This window comes from Acanthisitta chloris, unplaced genomic scaffold (assembly GCF_000695815.1).
Source record: "Acanthisitta chloris isolate BGI_N310 unplaced genomic scaffold, ASM69581v1 scaffold38275, whole genome shotgun sequence".
Lineage (NCBI taxonomy): Eukaryota > Metazoa > Chordata > Aves > Passeriformes > Acanthisittidae > Acanthisitta > Acanthisitta chloris.
In genome coordinates this window covers 17,133-36,277 of record NW_008673920.1, presented here as the reverse complement: position 1 = coordinate 36,277, position 19,145 = coordinate 17,133, and the positions used below count along the sequence as shown (strand labels likewise).

At 39.0% G+C, this 19,145-nt stretch overlaps 1 protein-coding gene across 1 annotated transcript in view; it reads right to left on the bottom strand.

Moving 5' to 3' along the window:
• The window catches only part of MYOM1 (myomesin 1), a 71,848-nt gene extending 53,338 nt beyond the window's left edge, over positions 1-18,510 (bottom strand). The window contains exons 1-4 of the mRNA XM_009075122.1: positions 18,221-18,510; positions 9,162-9,302; positions 4,842-5,052; positions 3,013-3,170 (exon numbers count right to left, since the gene is read on the bottom strand). Coding sequence (XP_009073370.1) covers positions 3,013-3,170; positions 4,842-5,052; positions 9,162-9,302; positions 18,221-18,510 — 800 coding nt within the window. The remainder of the gene's footprint in view (positions 1-3,012; positions 3,171-4,841; positions 5,053-9,161; positions 9,303-18,220) is intronic.
• Positions 18,511-19,145: the final 635 nt, after the last annotated feature.

Sequence of the window (19,145 nt, the reverse complement as noted above, 5' to 3'; positions counted from 1 at the left end):
GTGTTTCCTAAGAGAGTGTCCTACTTTCTCTGTGCTCTGTAAGGTACATATATAACGAAAGCAGAATAATAAATTATGATAGATAAAAGTATCTTCATTGCTTGCTTTGATATTGCTTAAATAAACCTCTGTCCCCTCAACAGATAACCAGACAAAGAGCTTTGCTTCTTCATTTCAGATTTTAAATTTTAAATCTCTCACGATTTTCAATCAGGAAAGGAAACTCTTCTGGTGCCAGTGGCTTGCCCCAATTTACCAAACAAGTCAGTAATTAGCAATTTTATTTTTACCAAGAATATAATTAGTTTAATATATCTCAAGATGAACCTATATCTGCAATAAATCTGAAAATTGTCTTTCAGCACTGTTAGTGCTGTGCAATAAAGAATATTTCCCTGGCTACAAATATTTGGGCAAAGCAATACACTGGGATTTTTTTCAAGTGCCGAGGTGAGCAAGGACCATAAACCCTAATGCTTTTCATCCTGATCTTTCCCTCAGCAAAATGTCTATGAAAAGGGACTCAGTGCAGGGCAATACTCTCTATTCTGGACTTCAATCAGTTGCAGAGATGCTTGACCTCATTACAGATCTCCTACTCTTTTGTCCTGCCCTAGGCAAAGAATAATACATGGGCCCAGCACCCACTCACCACTCTTCACCTCATCTGTGAGATGGTGTACCCCAGACACCAGAAGTTCCTGGAAACACCTTTGTATTGCATCTAGTGTTGTCAAATAGTTTAGAAAATAGAATAATGCCCTCAGTTCCTATTATTTTCCAGAGAATATGAAATCCTGTGAAACAGGAATTGATTCCATAATTTCTTTAAATTTTCTTCAAAGGGCTGGGGAGTCCTTGTATCCTATTGGCAGTGAAAGAGTTTGATAGCATGGGGTGCTGTGCAGACACAAGCTTTAACTGAGTCATACCAGAAGCAAGAAGACTCACTTATTTTGTCAACATAATCAGGTTAGTAAAAAATAATTGATTCAATTTTCACTTATTTATATTAATCTATGAAAGAATAGGGCTCATGTGTTAGAAGGACCACTTGTTATTTGTGGAAATGCAAATTCCAGAACAGACAAGTCATTAGCTAAGGTTGGACTGTAACTGTCATTAGGCACTGATAGTTTATGCTTTCTGCTACTGGTTTCAAATGTCCTGGGCTTTCCATATGCTTTTTTTTTTTCCAAGGGAGTCAGAACAGCTGCATTAGACCGTAAGGTTTTCTCTAGAGAAAGCTCATGTAGCTTTATAATTTTTCAGGCAGAGGATGTAAAGGTCTTCACTGCTTGTACAAAAAATGACTGTTTGGAATACTCGATCGACATTTTGTTAGAAATGCTGAATGAAAGCTGGCAGATCCAGGTCAGCATTGCTCTATATCTCAGAGCAAAGACACCTTCTGAAATGGTTGTGAACACTTTTTTTCCATTAGTAGCCTGTGGCAAAATGAAATCCCTTTGGAATTCCAATGTACAGTAAAACGATGTATTAATTTTCACCATCCACATTTAGCACTTGGATGAAAGGCTGGTTCACACTGAGAGCAAAGGAAGACAGCTGAAGGCTTGGTTTAGCCATGTCAGGTTTTCAGGATAAGGTGAATCTCAACCGAAGTAAAAATGACCCAGCTCTCGCGTTCTGGGATAGGATTCAGGTTACAGAGCTGGATTACAGCCATGAGCATAGCTGACCATTCCTTATATCCAGCTGAGACCAGATCTGGTATCCTCTCCAGGAGGAATGTCAACACAGAGCACTTACAATCCTTACATGACGGGAAAAATGTGTCCATGCAGGCTATCGGTTGTCAGAGTCTAAGGAGAGAGATCAAGTGACTCTGTGGGCAGCAGCTCTGGCCTATTAACGTAGCTCCTAGTAGCATTTTTTCTCAAACCCTGAGATTAAGATTTTTAAGACCTAAAGAAACAGAGAGTCCCTTATACAGTTCAAGTAGTAAATTGCAAAATATGAGTATTACATAACATCATGATATAGTAGATGTTTTCTGTTGTCTCCACAAATTGAAGCTCCGTAGGACTTATTCCTAATTAATACTTAAAGCTGAACACAGCCTTATTCTTTGTTAATTTTAAAAACACACGTCCGCATTTTGTACATATGCTCTAGGAGAATCTTTTAAACCAAACAATGGGCATCAAGTCTCATTTTATGTTTGAAAAAAATTATTATTTTTTACCTTAACAACTTGATGGTATCTGTGTACCATGAAACATAAGATTGGCTCAATAGATGATGAGACTGTAAAGCTTCACAAGTCACTGTTAATTAAGCTAAATTCAATTCCAGTCAGGGTAAACTTTAACCCAAAAGTCAAATCAGACTTTCAGCGACGACTAAGGAGGTATTCTGGAGTTCTTACAGTAAAGCTTTAGTCCAAAGACCATTCAAGTTAATAGAAAGTTTCCAATAGACTCCAAAGCTCTCAGAAGATTTGATTGTTTCTGGATCTGCCTGCAATCTTTTCACTTCAAATAACGATTACGTGTCTGCTATGAACACATCATTATTATTGAGATTTCACACCCTGCACCATGAGATTTCAGTTTCTTGGAGGTTCAGTACTATAACTGCTCAGCAGCTAAGCAGCTTGGTCTTGACCAAAACCTGCTTTAATGCTCCAGGGACATCAATGTAATTTGTAGACCAAACAGAATTATTTGGAAAACATTCTTTTAAGGACAGTATGATAAATTAATCTGCTATTTTTCCTTCATCAGCAGACAGAAAAAAATATATTTTATGCCTCAATCAAATAAATAAAAAACCGAATCTATGTATTCCTATTGCTGTTACATAAAGCATTATTTTGTCCTTCAATGTTTTGCTCTCTTTTTGTACAAGGTGACTTGAAAGGTGTTTGACCTTTGCACCTGATTCTTTTATTGAACTTACAACTTTCTGGAAAGAATGACCACATTCACTGAGACAACTTCAGATACTGGTTATGTGGTGACTTTCAGTACCAGAGATACAACTCACCATGTAACCCGGGGTGCTGGCCAGCCAGCCACAGAACAATGAAATTTTACATTTTCCTTTTCCCAGATAGTGTGGGAACGAGGCTCAATAATAAATTCAGGAGGATGTAAGAGTTTATCTTGATTCAACTTTTTGTGGAATGCCTGAGTCTCTTCTAGCTGGAAAAGAAACATTTTATTATAAACTTGCTTGTAACAGAAGTTAAAATCACAAATTATTAATACATAAAAAAATAAATACAAAAAAAACCCCTGCAAGTTTTATTTTAAAATCGAGGCAGACATACTTAATGTATTTATCTCACCCGGACACAGAAAACCAAGTGTCATCTTCCAGAAGTTCTGCTTCCAAATTAGCTAGATTTCATTTTAGCAGGCTTTTTTACCTGAAAACTATTCTAAGAAAAATAATCTTCCACATTTCATTATTTATTTATTATTTTAAATACAGAGTGAAAGGTGAAAAAGGTCTGAAACTCAGGTGCCTTCTGTACTTCTGCTCCAATGCAAGATTGTGTATGCATTGATCATCTCTGACAGACCTGCTCTCAAACCTTTCCTCCTGATGAGATCTTTCATCCCCTCAGGGTAACTGTTTCAACTTCTTGACTATCCACAGAGCTGGGGAAAACCTCCTACCATGCTATAAATCTTGCTTTCTGCCAACTGAACTATTTCTTTTCTGCCCTAACTTTCACATACATGGAGAATTACAGGTCCCTGTATTCAGATTTTAAAAACAACTTTCATAATCCTCTCAGTCTTAAAACTGTGCAATACCAATTTCCCTTACAATTGTTTCTCAGTTCTGGACAGGTTCTATTTGTCTTCAAACAGTTCATCAAGCAGTAACTACCCATTACCAGAGGACCAACAGACTCCCACACGATTAAATAACTGCCCCCTATGTGTGAGTGATAATGCTCAAGAGTGACCTTTGTTTTTATAAGACTGGCATTAAATTGACTGACATTAAATATGTGACCTTTTAGAACTCTCAGATCCTGAGGTACTTCTACCTAGCCAGGCATTTACTTGTTCTTTTCCTTCTCTGTGCAGTAATTTGTGATCAAATTTCACCTTCACTGTTTCTCAGTTTTTGAGATGATTTTGAATTTTTACCTTGTCCTTCAAAGTGTTTATACCCTTTCCAACCTCATCTTATGAGGATATTTTATAAGAATATTGCCAGTTCTGCTCAAAACAGTAATAATTTGCTATCTGAAACGTATTTGCACTTGATATATTCTTCCAGCCTGATCATAACATATTTTTAACTATGCTCTGAGTATTATTTTTTAAGAAGTTGTACAATAATGCACACAATTAGAGATTCAGTTCCAGATGTTCCTCCCTAATTTATGCTTAATTTACCCTAATTCTGCCCTAATTTACACCCTGTGATTAAACCTCTGGGGTGAGCTCTTTGGACAAGCTTGTTCTCAGGCTAGAAAAGTTCAGAAATTATCATCTATTTATGGACAAGATAAATATACTGGCACCTTTCTTCTCTGCCTAGCAAGTGCTTCATCTTCCAGGTGAAGGATGTTGTGCCATTTAATACGTCTGGGCATGACCAAAGAGCTTTCCCTGGTCCCCTACTCTTGTCTTTTTCTCCCAGCACAACAGAAGCATTCTTGGTGCCTGCCTAGATAACAAGACTTTTAAGTCATTCAAAAGACTTCAATTGAAAACACTTGGGTTTTTTACTACCATTATTATGATTGCTCATGGAGTAAATCAGGGCCATGTTGTGCTAGGCACTTTACAAACACCAAACAAGAAGACCATTGCTGTTTACAGCCTAGATGTTAATTTCTACTCTTTTACCGTTTTCTTCATGGCCACACGCTCAGCAGACTCCCGGATTGCTACTTTCCTTGATTTTTTTTCATGATGTTCCTCTTCAGAAGTTGTCTTGGCCACCTTGCTGACACTAATTCCTTCACCTGTGGCAAAAAGGTTCCTCTGGGCAACATATGCAGCACTCTCTTTAATTCTCTCTTCTTCCGTGTCTGTGATCCCGCTGATATTCACATGTCTGAAAAAATTTTTAAAAAGAAGAATCCCATTGAAAAATGCTGAGAACATATTCCATTTATACTTTCTATCAAATTAACCAGCTACAGTGGCCAACACTCTTGCATACCATATTTCTGCTACTACAGTCTCAAATGTATTCAAAGCAGAAAGATGGAAGGATTCTGCAGAAAGACCAAATACTTCACTGCCTAAATTTGTGGCCATTTTCAGTGCCTCCCCCTATGTCTATGCTGTACACATTTTCAGTTAAACCATTGTCCTGTTGTAGTTTTACATCTCCATCACAATAAAGATTAGTGTAAGGCTTACCCACAGATCTTCAGTTATTGACTTACAGCTCCAGAATTCGTAACAACACTACAAAGGGACAGGAGATAATTGTAGCTGTATAACAATGTCCTCACTTGTGATTTACAAAAAACACCCCATGTTAATGTATATAACAAAATGTTCTCTTTGTTCATAGAAAATTCAGTCCTGTAATGCTTTCAAGAAGGTAATTAAGGATTTTCATGAAGCCTCATCTTCAGGCTTTCTACAGAGGTGAGACACAAAGAAAGGTTACTCTTGATTGGTCCAATCCAGTTTCCACACTCCCATGTGAATGCACCATTGCAACCATATTGCTTTGGCACTGTCAGGACATCCTAGATACTATAGTAGGGCAGATACAAGGAGTGTTCCTTGACTTAGGAAGAAGCATTAATATGCTTCTGCTGAATTTACTTTAAGGTAACATTAGATGGCACACTGAAAACAGGCTCTGTTTAAGTTCTCATTAAGTGCCATCTTGCAAGCACTGTAGAGACAGCAGCCTCTGTTTCCAGGGTGCACTCAAGCACAGCCTCTCTCTTGTATCATAAAACACTTACTACCACTACAAAGTAAAAATATTAGAAAGAATGATTTTTTTTTCTGTTTTATTTAATATTGCCAATATTATGAATTTGATAGCACTTAAGAAAATTTCGATTTAAGCTCACAAGTAAATGTCCTGCCCATTATCTATGAAGTTAGTTTGGTGAGATGCAAAACAGCCAAGCAGTGGAATGTGCTTGGCTGTATTGCCAAGCACAATGGCTTGCAAACTTAATTTCTTTAAAATTGCTGAAAAGATTAAAAATCTTACTTAGCAGCATAGAGCTTTGACCTCCCTCACACTCAACTTCCTGTGTGTCAGGCTGCTTTAAGAGGATGATCCTTAAAGAACAGTGGAATGAGATTCCCTTCACCTGCACATCAGCTCCACTCACAAATATCATCTGAAGCTAAAGAGATTTTTAAAAACAATTTTAAATATAAGTTTAATGAATATGAATGTAGCTATCTACATTCAGTTTAAATGAATCCATGGTGTTTTTCTTTAAAGGCAAGCTGATATTATTTCCTCCTTAATTGCAGTAGTTTAGATCTCAGCGACTTCACAGTATGGACTGCTTCCTCAAGGCATAAAGCATCTTCTGGGAGCTGATGAATATCTTCAGCCTCAGCCTAGTCATCTGCAGTTGTGGTCCCCAGATGCTTTTGATCAACAGTATTAAATATTTAGATTTTCTAATAATTTCTTCCTGTTATAATCTTCCCAGCTCAAAGAGAAACACGTTCTCTGAAACGATGAATGCACGAAAACAGCACACAGTACCATTTAAAAATTGATTCTGCAGTTAAGTCTCAGGGGTGTCAGTAGAAAATGTTTTTCAAACAGACACAAGATCAAACCCCAAATGGCACATACAAAATATCATTTAAAGAGTATCTGTCATCTACAGTGCTTTGGCATAGGCATATTAGCAGTTACTAATAGTTCCATGAGCCACATCCAGTATCTTTAGCACATATGGCATTAAATCAAGTTCTGTGTGTTTTATTGCCTGGAATACTGGCTGGCTGTCCATAATTTTGTCTTGCAAGGATTAGCCCAGGTGTTTAAGAGGAACAGTTGTGAAGTGAATAACCTGAGCAAAGGAGTTTTTTTACAGCAGAACCCAAGGGTTCCAAAATAGAATGAAATCATGGAAATGGTGACACATTTCTGAAGGTCATCCAGCAGCATGGGCAATAGCTCCAATGAACCCATGGAGAGCTGACCTTTATAAATAACTACTCCTTATAACAGCTATCTGCCCATGGGAAACAACACATCAGTTTCACAGGGGAATTTAGGAGTGACATATAACGTGCTCGTGGTTGAATGGGCTTCAGCTGTTATCTTTCAAACAAAAATAAGTATCTGAGAGGAATGTGGCATGCAACTTCCTCTGTCTTGGCATGCAGTCATGAGCATGATGCCAACAGAAAAAAAGCCTAAACCAAATGCCATTTCATGCCATGTTGAGTTGGACACCCTAACAAACATCTAATTTAAAAAGACAGAAACAACATCAAACTTTTTGGGTCACTTCAGTGGCAGAGGAACAGATACAACTTCCTGAGTAGCCATGTGCAAAAAGCAAGATTGATGCAAAAAACATGAAGAAGAATAGAAATAGTGATGTAAGAATCTGACACCATCTTTTCACGTAGGATCCCAAAGTATTGCACAGAGACAAATAAATGAAGCTACACACCATCACATTGAGTTGGATGTTACTGTATGCATTAAGCAAACAAAAAAAAAGATTTGTTAAGATATTAACATGATGTGTTAGGATCACAGGGGCCTGTAAAAAAAGGTAAGACCATCATCCCGGAGTACTAACCATCAGTCATGTTTTTCAACTACTGCCCAACACTCTAAATTTTACTTCTGCAGACTCAAGACACAATAAAAAGGGAAAAGGGAGGATACTTGTGCTTGAGGGCAAGGGCAACAGATGATAATGAACTGCAAATCTACTGCTACATAAGCATAAACACCAGGTGAGATGAAAAAGTAGTGAGAAGCCTTGAGAATATGTTATCACAGATTTTGTGTAAGACTATCACAGAACTATGTGTTTCTGTCATGGAAGATATAGCTGAAACTCCAAAGCAATTTTTCTTTTTTCAAAAAAGCAACAGTGTGTCTCTGAATGTTTGGATCAAAGAGCAGTGAATCCAACACAGTAATGCACAAGCGACTGGGGAAAAAAAGACTCTGAGGCAGTGGGAGGGAGTCCATAGAAACCAAAATTGCTGGTCTAATCACAGAAGTATCACAAATGCTCCAAAAGCCAAAGAAATAACATCTTCCATTGACAAGCTGCAACTCTGTTTTACATGAAACCGAAAGTTTGGATACAAAGGAGAAGTGCCATTGGGCTGTTGATTAAGCAGTAGACAGAAAAGCATGAGCTCCCAGAAACAACTTGGAAGTGTCCCACAGTGCTGTGCTGCAGAGGAAAAAAATTGAAGGAAGATTTCTATTCGGCTGCAGGTGGGCAAGAAATTTTTCTTCTGGCCTCCAACCAGGAACCATTTTTCCACAGTACCCCCCAGTATGTATTAATCTGAACAAGTGGCTATGCTGGAACTACTGGAGACTCCTACTCAAATCACTGTGTCATATCCCAAAAGGAACAGGGGAGCCTTCTTGTCCTGTTGGTTCTGGCTTCCACATAAAGTTCACATTCAACTTTACTGAGGACACTGCTGCAGTAAAATGTATTACATCAGTAGCAACCATGCAATAAATACCATGCACACATGAGATCAGTATGAATCATTACAATGAATTTGAGAAAGTATTTGGTTTTATTCCAGGTTTTCCCTGTGCCAGGACAAGACATTAGCACATTGTTTCATTGTTTCTATGTTTAATGCTTGGTAAGAGACACTGGATTACAGAACAAGTCTTCAAACCAAAAGAATAATTAATGTGGACAACATACTTGTCAGGTTCCAGATAAGCAGGGTTATAATTATATCTTTATTTCATAGAAAGTGTCCCTGATGATATGTTCAAAACAAAGTCCAGACATGTAGGTCCATTTGTCCTGACTCTGGATGATCAATGTCTGATTTTCTGCCAGTCAGTTGACTTCTCTTTGTCTGTTTATTACTCATGTGAAGTGCAAACAATCACCATGAGATCCATGAGTATAAAAATAGATTAATGAATTTGTTATTTTATAATTTGTTAATAAAATGTCAGAAATAAGATACAAAACATAAGGAAAATGAACATACCGCCCTGTGAATATGGGCACTGAGTAGTCTATGGCTTCATTCTCTTTGTCCTCAGATATCAAATTCTGTTTTGCTCTCTTTGCTTTGGGACTCATCTTATAGGATTGATCTTCTATCATTAAATTGGAGTTTTTCAGTCTGAAATAAAAATAATATTGTTAAATTCAGAGGGGGAAAAAGCTGTTAAGAAGCACTCCAGAATATGACTGAAGTATTAAAACTGTTTTGCTCTCTTGTTTTATAAGCAAGAATATGTAATTTTTAAGAGCCATGGCTTCAGAGTTATTAAACACATAACTAAACAGACTTTTGACAAACTCATCATTACAGACATACCACTGATGCCCCTTGATATTAAATCTAAATAAAGAAAATAAATATACTTGATATTAATGTACATCTAATAGGTCTTGGTTTGGGACTTGGAGAGTTTGCATACCCAGTTTTGGTAGATCCTGAAGTCACTGAGACCACTGAAGATTGTATCTGAACTCACAGCCCCTATTTTTCCATAATTTACAATCCTGATATTGTCTGGTCCTGAAACAAAATGGTGGTGTGCAAATATATTCAAAGTAATTATTGATTTAAGTCTCTCTACCGAAATTGTAGGGCAGTGCATTTCTCAGTAACCAGTGTTGCCATTCCCACTGCTCTCCCATATCACCCCAATCCATTGGAAGTGGAGAGCTGAGTGAAGTAGTACCATTTAATATAGCACAAATAGAGAATGAGTGGAAAGGAAGAGCAAACCAGAAGGAAGGCTTCAGCCTGGGAGAGATTCTGAAGACTATGAATCATTTTGTGTTCATTTTTAACATGGTTACAAACTGTGTTAACAAAACTCCAAATATCTCCTTTCCCAAAGCAATATATCTCAAACTCCCAGGTCTATGGAATATGCTAATTCTCTGTCAGCCTTTTATAAATCCACAAAGTGTCTATTCACTTCTGTATCAACATCACCAAGACTAATCATATGTGTGTCTACTTCTGGTCCAGAGATTTGTCTACACAGCCTAATTTTAGCACTTACACGCAAAGATACAGGAGCAGAATTAAGGCACATGGTTTCTCAACAAGGCTGATTAGTCCAGGGCTTTCCAGACCTCACTTTTTGCCCTGCCACTTCCAACACAGTCAGTAGAAGTTTCTCTTCCTTTCTCTTAGTTCCCATCTCATCAGACTCAATTGTATTCAGCTTGCCCAGCACTGCAGCGAGGCAGCTCTCTCCTCTGTGCTCCCCAGGTGCCCACTTTATAGCCACTATCACCGAGCCTACAGCACTGCTGACAAGAAACACTTGGGTGTAAAAGCAACCATGCACTCCTTCCCTCCTCCTCCCCCTGTATCCTGGTTTCCATGTTAAGAAGAGCACAGCCAGAAAGGGACTGTGGCACATAGTGCAGGACTAGGGCCAAGGGTTTTGTACGTCAGGCACCACTGGGTCAGCCAAGGCGCAGACCACGTCTGCAGGAAAGAGATGTTGTCTGCTCCAGGGCCTGACACCAGGTGCTACCCAAGGCAGCCATGGAGAGAGTCCAAGAGAGGCGGATCCAGCTTTCGGGACAGAAATCCAAGCAGAAAACACTTGGGAACAGTCCAGGCATAGTACAATAAAAAGGAAGAGTCACAGTGAAACAGAGTATGCAATGGCCTCACTCCTGGGTTGGAGAATGATGTGGTACAATCACTATGGCAAACCACAAATGCATTGGGATAACTCATCATCAAATAAGTGATGAGAAACATCAAAGGCAAACGATTCTCATTATTTTTCATAATTGGACTATAGTCTGTAAGGAGCTGCAGTTCTTTACTTAGCAGGTGACTTTTACTCCTGTCCTATTTTAAAATGGGACAAACCTGAAGTTTTGACTCTGATTGCCATCAGTTTTCCTCAGGGGTTTAGGCTGAACCCTTTAGGAGGCCGCTTGATTCCTGGTTGTTTCTAGAGCAAGAAGGATCACAGAATCATTTGAACTTCACTTAAAAAGTCAAGAAGTTTCTCTTTTCATAAAAGTACTTGAAATGTGATGAATATTTCAGCTCAGGCATTTACACCACTGTTGAATCCAGACTAGCCCTTTATTCCTAAAGGGGTTTGGCCACGCTGTCAACTTAGTTTTCATTTAAAGTCCAGATTACACACTCATGTAGCAAACTGCTATAGGTTCTGTTTGTTTGATAGTTGTTTTCTTGATCAAACACTCCAAGTGTTTGAATATCTCACCCTCAATTTTTTCTGCCTTTCACAGCTGGCTTTATGAAAACATCTAAATCCTTCAGATTTGATCTTCATCAGAGGGATGGAACTGGGACTTTTATTGAGGTATAGTGACTATGATAAAAACACCATGCACAACTGATTCCCATTCTCTTCCCAGTTTTATAAACTTCATGTCTCTTGATTGAGGCACCTTTTGTTGCAGTAATCCAATCATTCTCTGGATTACTACTCCTGGATCCTTCATGTTATGGCATCCTTTGGTCAGCCCTTGTGTCTGTGTGCTCAGGATCAGAAAAGCACCTTTCTAGATGCCTTTTCCTCTCTTCTTCTTTCCCTGGAAGTGGCAGCTGAAGCAAAAGCTGTTGTGTTGTCTTCTAAGAACAAGGACTGGACCCCAGTGCTTTGGAGTGGTACAGAAGAGAGAGCACTCAGCTATCCGAAGTGCAGATGCTAACTATGAATTGAATAATGAATCCATGTAGATCCTGTAATTTTCTGCTCTTCTCAGACTGCTGACACAACACTCTGAACAATTTGCTTCAGTCATTTGCTCTTCCAGAAACTTGATCTGGACTAAGGAAGGCCTCTTTGAGAAGTATTTCATTGAATAAGGCCAGTGGTGCTTTTAGACCAGTTTCCTTTTCCACCAATGGTCAAGAACAGGCAAAAATAAAGTTTATGTAGATAAATGTCTCCCTTGATAAATCCTTTGGGTTTTGCAGCCCCAGTGTCTTAACTTCCCCTGCTGGAAGGTATTCCATGCCTCCCACTACCCATCTTGCAGATATCTGACCCGTTTCTAGTTTCAGACTGTACATTTTGAGATGTGACAAACAGAACTGTACTATTTCAGATATCAGCATACCTTGGATTAATACATTGACATGATATGCTTTCTACTTTATTTTCACTTTCTTTCACAGCTGTTGCTAAATTTCTAATTGCTTCATGACTACACCAGAGCACGCAGCTGGTGTTTTCAGAGAGATATCCAGAGTCACTCCAAAACCTTTTTTAGAATTGCAGTGCATAATCCGAGAGCTGAGATATATAAAGTTGAAGCAGCAGAAAATGTTTCTCCTTTCCAAATCCTGTCACTTGCTTCTGTTCAGGCAGAGCTATATGGAGGCTAGTAGAAATGCATATTCAAATGGAGCTCTTTGCATGGGAAAACAAATCGAACATTATTCTATCATGAGGTTTATTTCCCTGTTTTCCTATTTCTTCCTGTGCAACTCAAAAACCAAGCCCTGCCTATGACCATTATTTAGGTGGCCCAAAGGAGGACTCTGCTTTCTTGAACCAGATTCTAAAACCTTGCCCTTGATTTTAAAATGTTCCAACCTTTTACCTGATATGTGGAACAGAATCTCCCCAGAGGAGAAGGAGCAGGGTGTCAGTGCTCTCTAGTTTCACAGGGAGGAACAGTACCATGACCTTTTAACATCTTTCAGCCTCATTTGATATGCCCAGCTAGCATATGTGTATTTTTTTCCAGGTCAGATACTATCTGTACTGCCTTATCAAGGTTGGTGACCCAAGCCTACTGTCCTCATTTCCTGGTGTTTTGCAGCAGGTCAAAATATCAATGCCAGCACTTTTCTAGTTTCTCAGTAGAGTCACTGAGTTGTAAATGCTGAAAGCACAGGCATTGTCCTGTAGAGATGTAAAAAAACAGATGCTATTAGCTTTTCCCTCTAGCCCAACAGAGGAACTGAAGACAAGAACACTGCGTGGAGCCTCTGAAACTCCCGAACAGACGTTTTGCTTTGATGTCTTATTCTCAGACAGAGAATATGTTGGCACTGCCCTTGTTTCTGTGCCTGAAGGGACACGTTTCCCCTGTACTAGGAGAGTCTGCACCCAGTGGATATAGAAATATGTTCTGCGAGTGGACCATGACACCTTACTCCTTAGTTATTTCACTCCTGCATGAAAAAGCACCTGTAAGCTCTTTTACACCTCTACAAAATCATGTATCTTGTCCTTAGCATGCTTTTGTTACATCTCTCTCTCATTTTATTCTGACAGCAGAAATGGGTGGTGATATACATGATGGCTGCACCAGCTGTACCTGCCAGAAAAGGCTCAATAGCCAAGAGGCATTTTCCAGGCTCTCTTTCTAGCAGAAGCTTCTTTTCTAATAGGCAGTGTTTAAATTTACTCACCATGAAGAGGAGATAGTGGATTGGCAAACTCAATTACAGGAAAGGAAAAAAAATATTTTCAGAAAAGAACTCTTCATAGTCAATCTCCAAATATGAGAGGTGCTCTCCCGTGACTGCATACATTTTAAGTTGCTGATGGGCTTGTCACAAGCCCAGGCAATACTGCTGGCAGTAATCACACTGTTCCTTAACACAGCTTCCACAACAATTTTATTTGAAGGGGAATTGTTTCCACATAACAGGTCTCATTTAAACAATTTCCACACTTGGCTATGACGTCTGGAAACCACCTTCTTAACCCTCACCTATAATAAACCAGAGGATGAGCAGTGCCAAGATCATGGTCTTCTCATGTTTCTGAAAGTGTATTATTTACTCAATTCTGGCCTGATTCCAGTTACAATATTGCTCAGAAGAGCATTCACTCTTGCTGTCTGGCAGTCTAATTAATTGCAAGTTAGTAAGGCATCTCTCTTCTCTTTGCTTGGTTTACCTGAATTATGCCATGTCTTCTTTGCTGTTTTGCTTGAACTGCAAACTACATGCAAATGTCCAAACCACGCCACTAATTTCTATTTTCCCTCTAAGCAGGTGCCTGGCCCTTTTGGTGGCTGATAATCTGTCTGTGACATAATGGGATTATCTGATGCTGCTAGACAGGAAAATAACACATGGAAGAGCAGTAAAACTTTGAGCAAAGGCAAATGACTGAGCTTCCAAAAAAAAAAAGGGGCAAATGAGTTTAATCCAGCAGTCCTGCTGGATTTGACAGGCCTGTAGTGCTATAAGCAGCTTTGGCAGACCTGACTCAGAGCTTCTAAGAAGCACATGGAGGACAGAGCGCTCGTGGGGAGGAAGGTTTTCCCACAGCAGCCAACCTGCCCACACAAGCAGCCCCTGAGGATGGGCTAGGAAAGAGGATAGATGGCCACAACATCAGCTTGTGAGAGAGAGCTGCTACCCCTCACCTGCATATACCCTCCCCATGCCTCAGGGGAAGCAGCACATCCTGCTTCTCTTGCCTCTGCTGAGAGGAGCAGCATATGGCTAGAGACAGCCCCACAAGCTGGTGGAGAGGGCTGGATGTGGAGGAGCAACCTTTCCACAGTGAGACATGCCTTCTTATAGGAGTCCAGGGTTTTGCACCTTTGGCAAACTGTAACCAGCAAAGCTGCAAGCTTCCATACTCGCTCTTGGTTTTGCCAGTTTTAATTTCTTTCCTTTTACTTCTTCAAGCTGTCATAGTGTGAAGAAGACTTGCAATGTGGGGAAGGGACAGTCCAATTGCACACTGAGGTTTTTTTGCCCTCATGAAAAAACAAGCTGTGGCTCCTTCAAGCTATGTCCATGCTCTGGGCATGTTTTCCACCCGAGTGAGGCTTCAACACCATAGGATTGGATCCACATCAAGGTCTTGCAGGTTACCTAGTCCCTAGTCCTTCTCCACTATTTTCCCTGTGATAAATTCCTCACATAGCACTGCTGTTGCTTCATGAACACTCTTCTGTAGGGTGACTGCAGAAAAGGATGAGACTTCAATTTTGCAAGAATAGTGAAGCTTAGGAGAAGATATTTTAAAATTAAGAAGTGACATGAATAAAAGCTTAGTGCTTGAATTTTCCTGTTTGCCTTAATGGTGTTTATCTGCAAAATTAAATCCATTATACATAAATGTATATTTGATGTCAATATCCAGTGATATGCAACTATTAACAATAACAACTGTTAGCTGAAAACTTTTACCTGGATTTGGATTTGTGTGTCTATTCTAGTTTCAAACAAACACCACTTTAAGTCATTTAGACACAGCATTTCAATTCAAGGCCCTTTCTACTTTTTGAAATTTGAAAGAATTCGAAGATTCATTTTCCTCTTTTTTTTTTTTTTGCTACATCATTCTTTTCATATGGATGAAAACAAATAATGAAAGTTTTTGCCCAATTTATTTTGGTAACCCTTTTTGCCTCCACATTACCCCTTGAAGTGTTTTGGGCTATCTGGGGAAGACTGTGCAAACTTGGAAAGAAATGTAATTCTTTCAAATGTAATTGGCACTACATTTCACTGTAGAGACACATTATTTGTTCCACTTCACCTCTTGCAAACTGCAGAAAAATGGCCTGCAAAAATGAAATAAATACCAACATAGAGGCCATATTAACCATAAACCCATCTTAAATATTGAGATTTTCATTCAGAAACATGTTGTCTCATGTGTTAAGTTTTGTGCAAGAGTGATTTGAATCGCATGTGTCTAATCTCCAGAGTCATCATTTTACATAGAAGCACTGAGTTTTTCAAACATCCAACACAATGGTAGGACCACAGAAAAAAAGAAGTTCCAGCTGAGACATTCTTATCTCTGATTACCAGGATAGTATATCATTCTATTGGCAAGTCTTGTACTAGAGAATACTATATATGCAACTATACTATTTTAAAAGAAAGACTATTGTCTCAACCAAAACCTCAGGAAACCAGGAAATTTTTTAATTTCTCTCCCAATTAAGCAATTTTACTTCTGTTATTATTAGTTTGCCGACATTAGAGCTCTCTTGGTGAGAATATATAGGTTTCAGAAGTAACTCATCACAAACTGAAATGCTTGATACTCAGATTTTTTCCACGACAATTTTTTACAACTTCAAGTAATGTTCCCATTTTTTATGAGAACGTTTTCCATAAGAAGGAGGCTTTGGGTTAGGGTCAGTAGCAGCATGCAGGCACAGCTGCATCACTGCAGAAATCTGGAATGTCTTCCTCTATCCCACTCTTTCAGGAACATAACCCTCAGTCTCAGCACCTCCATTTTGCTTGCCTTCACCAGCAGATTATGAGGTTCTCACTGCTCCCTCAGTGATTAATTATCTGCACAAATGAAAGTGTTTCAAAGCAAAGACTGGATATTACCTAGCCCAAGACAGATAACTATAGAATCATAGATTCATTAAGGTTGTAAAAGACCTCTAAGATCATCAAATCCAACCAATAACCCAGCACTGCCAAGTCCAGCACTAAACTATGTCCCAAAGTGTCATATCCACAGGCCTTTTGAAGACTTCCAAAGATGGTGATTCTGCCACTTCCCTGGGCATCTTATTTCAATGCCTCGCCCCTCTTCCAGTGAAGAAATATTTCCTAATATTCTGTCTAAACCTCCTCTGATGCAACTTGAGGCCATTTCCTCTTGTCCTGTCTCATGTTACCTGGGACAAGAGACTGATCCCCATCTATTACAATCTCCTTTCAGGTAATTGTAGAGAGTGATAAGTCCTGAGCGTAGCCTCCTTTTCTCCATGCTAAACATCCCCAGCTCCGTCAGCTGCTCCTCATCAGACTTGTGCTCCAGACTCTTCACCAGCTTTGTTGCCCTTCTTTGGACACACTCCAGCACCTCAATGTCCTTCTTGTGGTAAGGAGTCAAGTAAAGTCATTCATCTGGTCTGCAACAGCCTGAGGTTCAAATACATGAACAGACCCTGGCAAACAGAGATTTGACCCTGAACTTTCTGAAAGCCAAGTGAGGGCTGCAATCACAAAGTTTTGTTTACTGTGGTGCAGGTGGTCTTTCCCTCAGTGGTTTTGGCCAAAATTCCAACTTTATCTGCAATCCTTGGAGAATATTCAGTTTTCAAAATTCTAATTTTCTGGTGAACAAGTCTTGATCAGTTCTGCTAATAATGCTCTAAATTTTATATTACTCTAACAGGAAGCAGATATATTGGGCTATAATTTGTTGATCATTTTCTTATTGCTAACAGCTGCTCTAATCTTACTTTAATACTCCCTTAATTTCTGTAAATCTCTGAGATGCATACATACAAATAATATGAGGCTATGATATCTAAAATATTCTGCTAATGTAATTACTTGAGCAATATTTATTATCTTAAATAAACAAAAAAACCCAAAAACATGGCAGCTAAGCATAGCTGCTCTTCTCATGCAAGATGGACACTCAGGGTATTCCTGCTTTGGAAATAGCATGCATCAATCAATAAAAGGTATGAAAATTTCAATTTCTTGAATCACTCAGCATAAAAGTGAAACCATTAGGCCAGAGAAGGTAATGGTACACAGACACATCAGCTCAAACTTGCATGAACAGCTTTGAGTTCTTTTACTGCTCCAATATGGCTAGGTAAGAGCCAGCCTCAACCCAAGAGGTATCTAGACTCCTCATATTAAATTCATTTGTACTAATATGGCTAAATAACTCAGAAGAAGAGGTGGCTCATGCCTAATCGGTTTAGAGTGTGAATGTCATCATTCAGCCACATCAGCATTGCCAGTGCTCTTCTTATGCCAGTCCAACAATCATGTACCAATTAGTCCAACAAACTAAGCTGACCACAGTCATTCCCATTGCCAAAGCCAAAGGAAAACACCAGACCATGAAAATACATTAACATCAAGTTACAGAAACAATTTATTTGGAAGAGGAGGAGACTTTGGCCATTGATTTCAATGGGAGGTAGTTGGACAATTTTGTACTGGAATACTGTTTCAAAGATGGATTTACTTACCCAAAACTGTAGGCTTCAGATCCCAGCCTGTAGGCTTCAGCCAGCTTATTGATGGATTCAGATCCATGTCTGTAGGCAGCTGAGCTTCTGCTGAGGGATTCAGAGTCAAGACTGTAGGCAGTGGATCTTTTACTTTGTGCAGCAGAGTGATCGTAGGCTGTGGATCCATAGCTGTAGGCTGCCGACTCAAGGTCATAGGCTGAAGAGCTATGACTATAAGCTGCAGAAGAGTCGAGGCTGAAGGCTGCTGCAGATGCATGGCGATAGGCTGCAGAGCCCCTAGCATAAGCTGTAGATCCTTGAGCATAAAGGGCAGATTTGCTCTTTGTTTCCTTTTGGTACTGGCTTACAGTGGACGTCAGTGCTTTATGGCGGTAGCTACGGTCATAGTGCTCATGGTTTCTTTGGTAGAAAGGTAAGGACATCATGGTTGCCTTCTAGTTTTGTTTTTCACTGCACGTTTCTCAATGTAAACAAACAGGAAGGTGTCTGAAAAAGAACAGATCAAACATAAGGACTATTGTCAAGGAAACTTCTGAGTTAGCATACAAATAATACACAACTTCATTCAAACTAACACAGAACTTCAAACTTCAAAAATAAAATGCAATGAATTTAGGGTCATCTTTTTATCATGTGATTTATACTTTCAGGTTAGTATTTAAGTTTCAAGATGCTCATATGTCATTCATTATGACCAGAAACCACTGCACTACTGTGTCTGTTGGTTTGTAGCTGGCCTCCCTGTTACTGCAAGTTATTCAAGTTTTATGTGCTCAACTCCGTTCATTACTGCAAACTAATGAAACTTCATGTGCCTAGCTTCATTAGAGATATTGTAAATTATTTTGTTCGATTACAAAAGAGATAATAAAGGAATAAATTATTTTAAAAGGCCAAGCAGTTCCAACAAGCTTATATAAGCTGAAATAAAAATATATGAACATTTAATACATTTTTGTAATCCAGTTTTCAGATTGAACTTAATATTCTATTTAATATTTTATCAGTGAATTAAAATAGTAAGATTGAGAAGAATGTCAGTTTTTCTGTAAACATG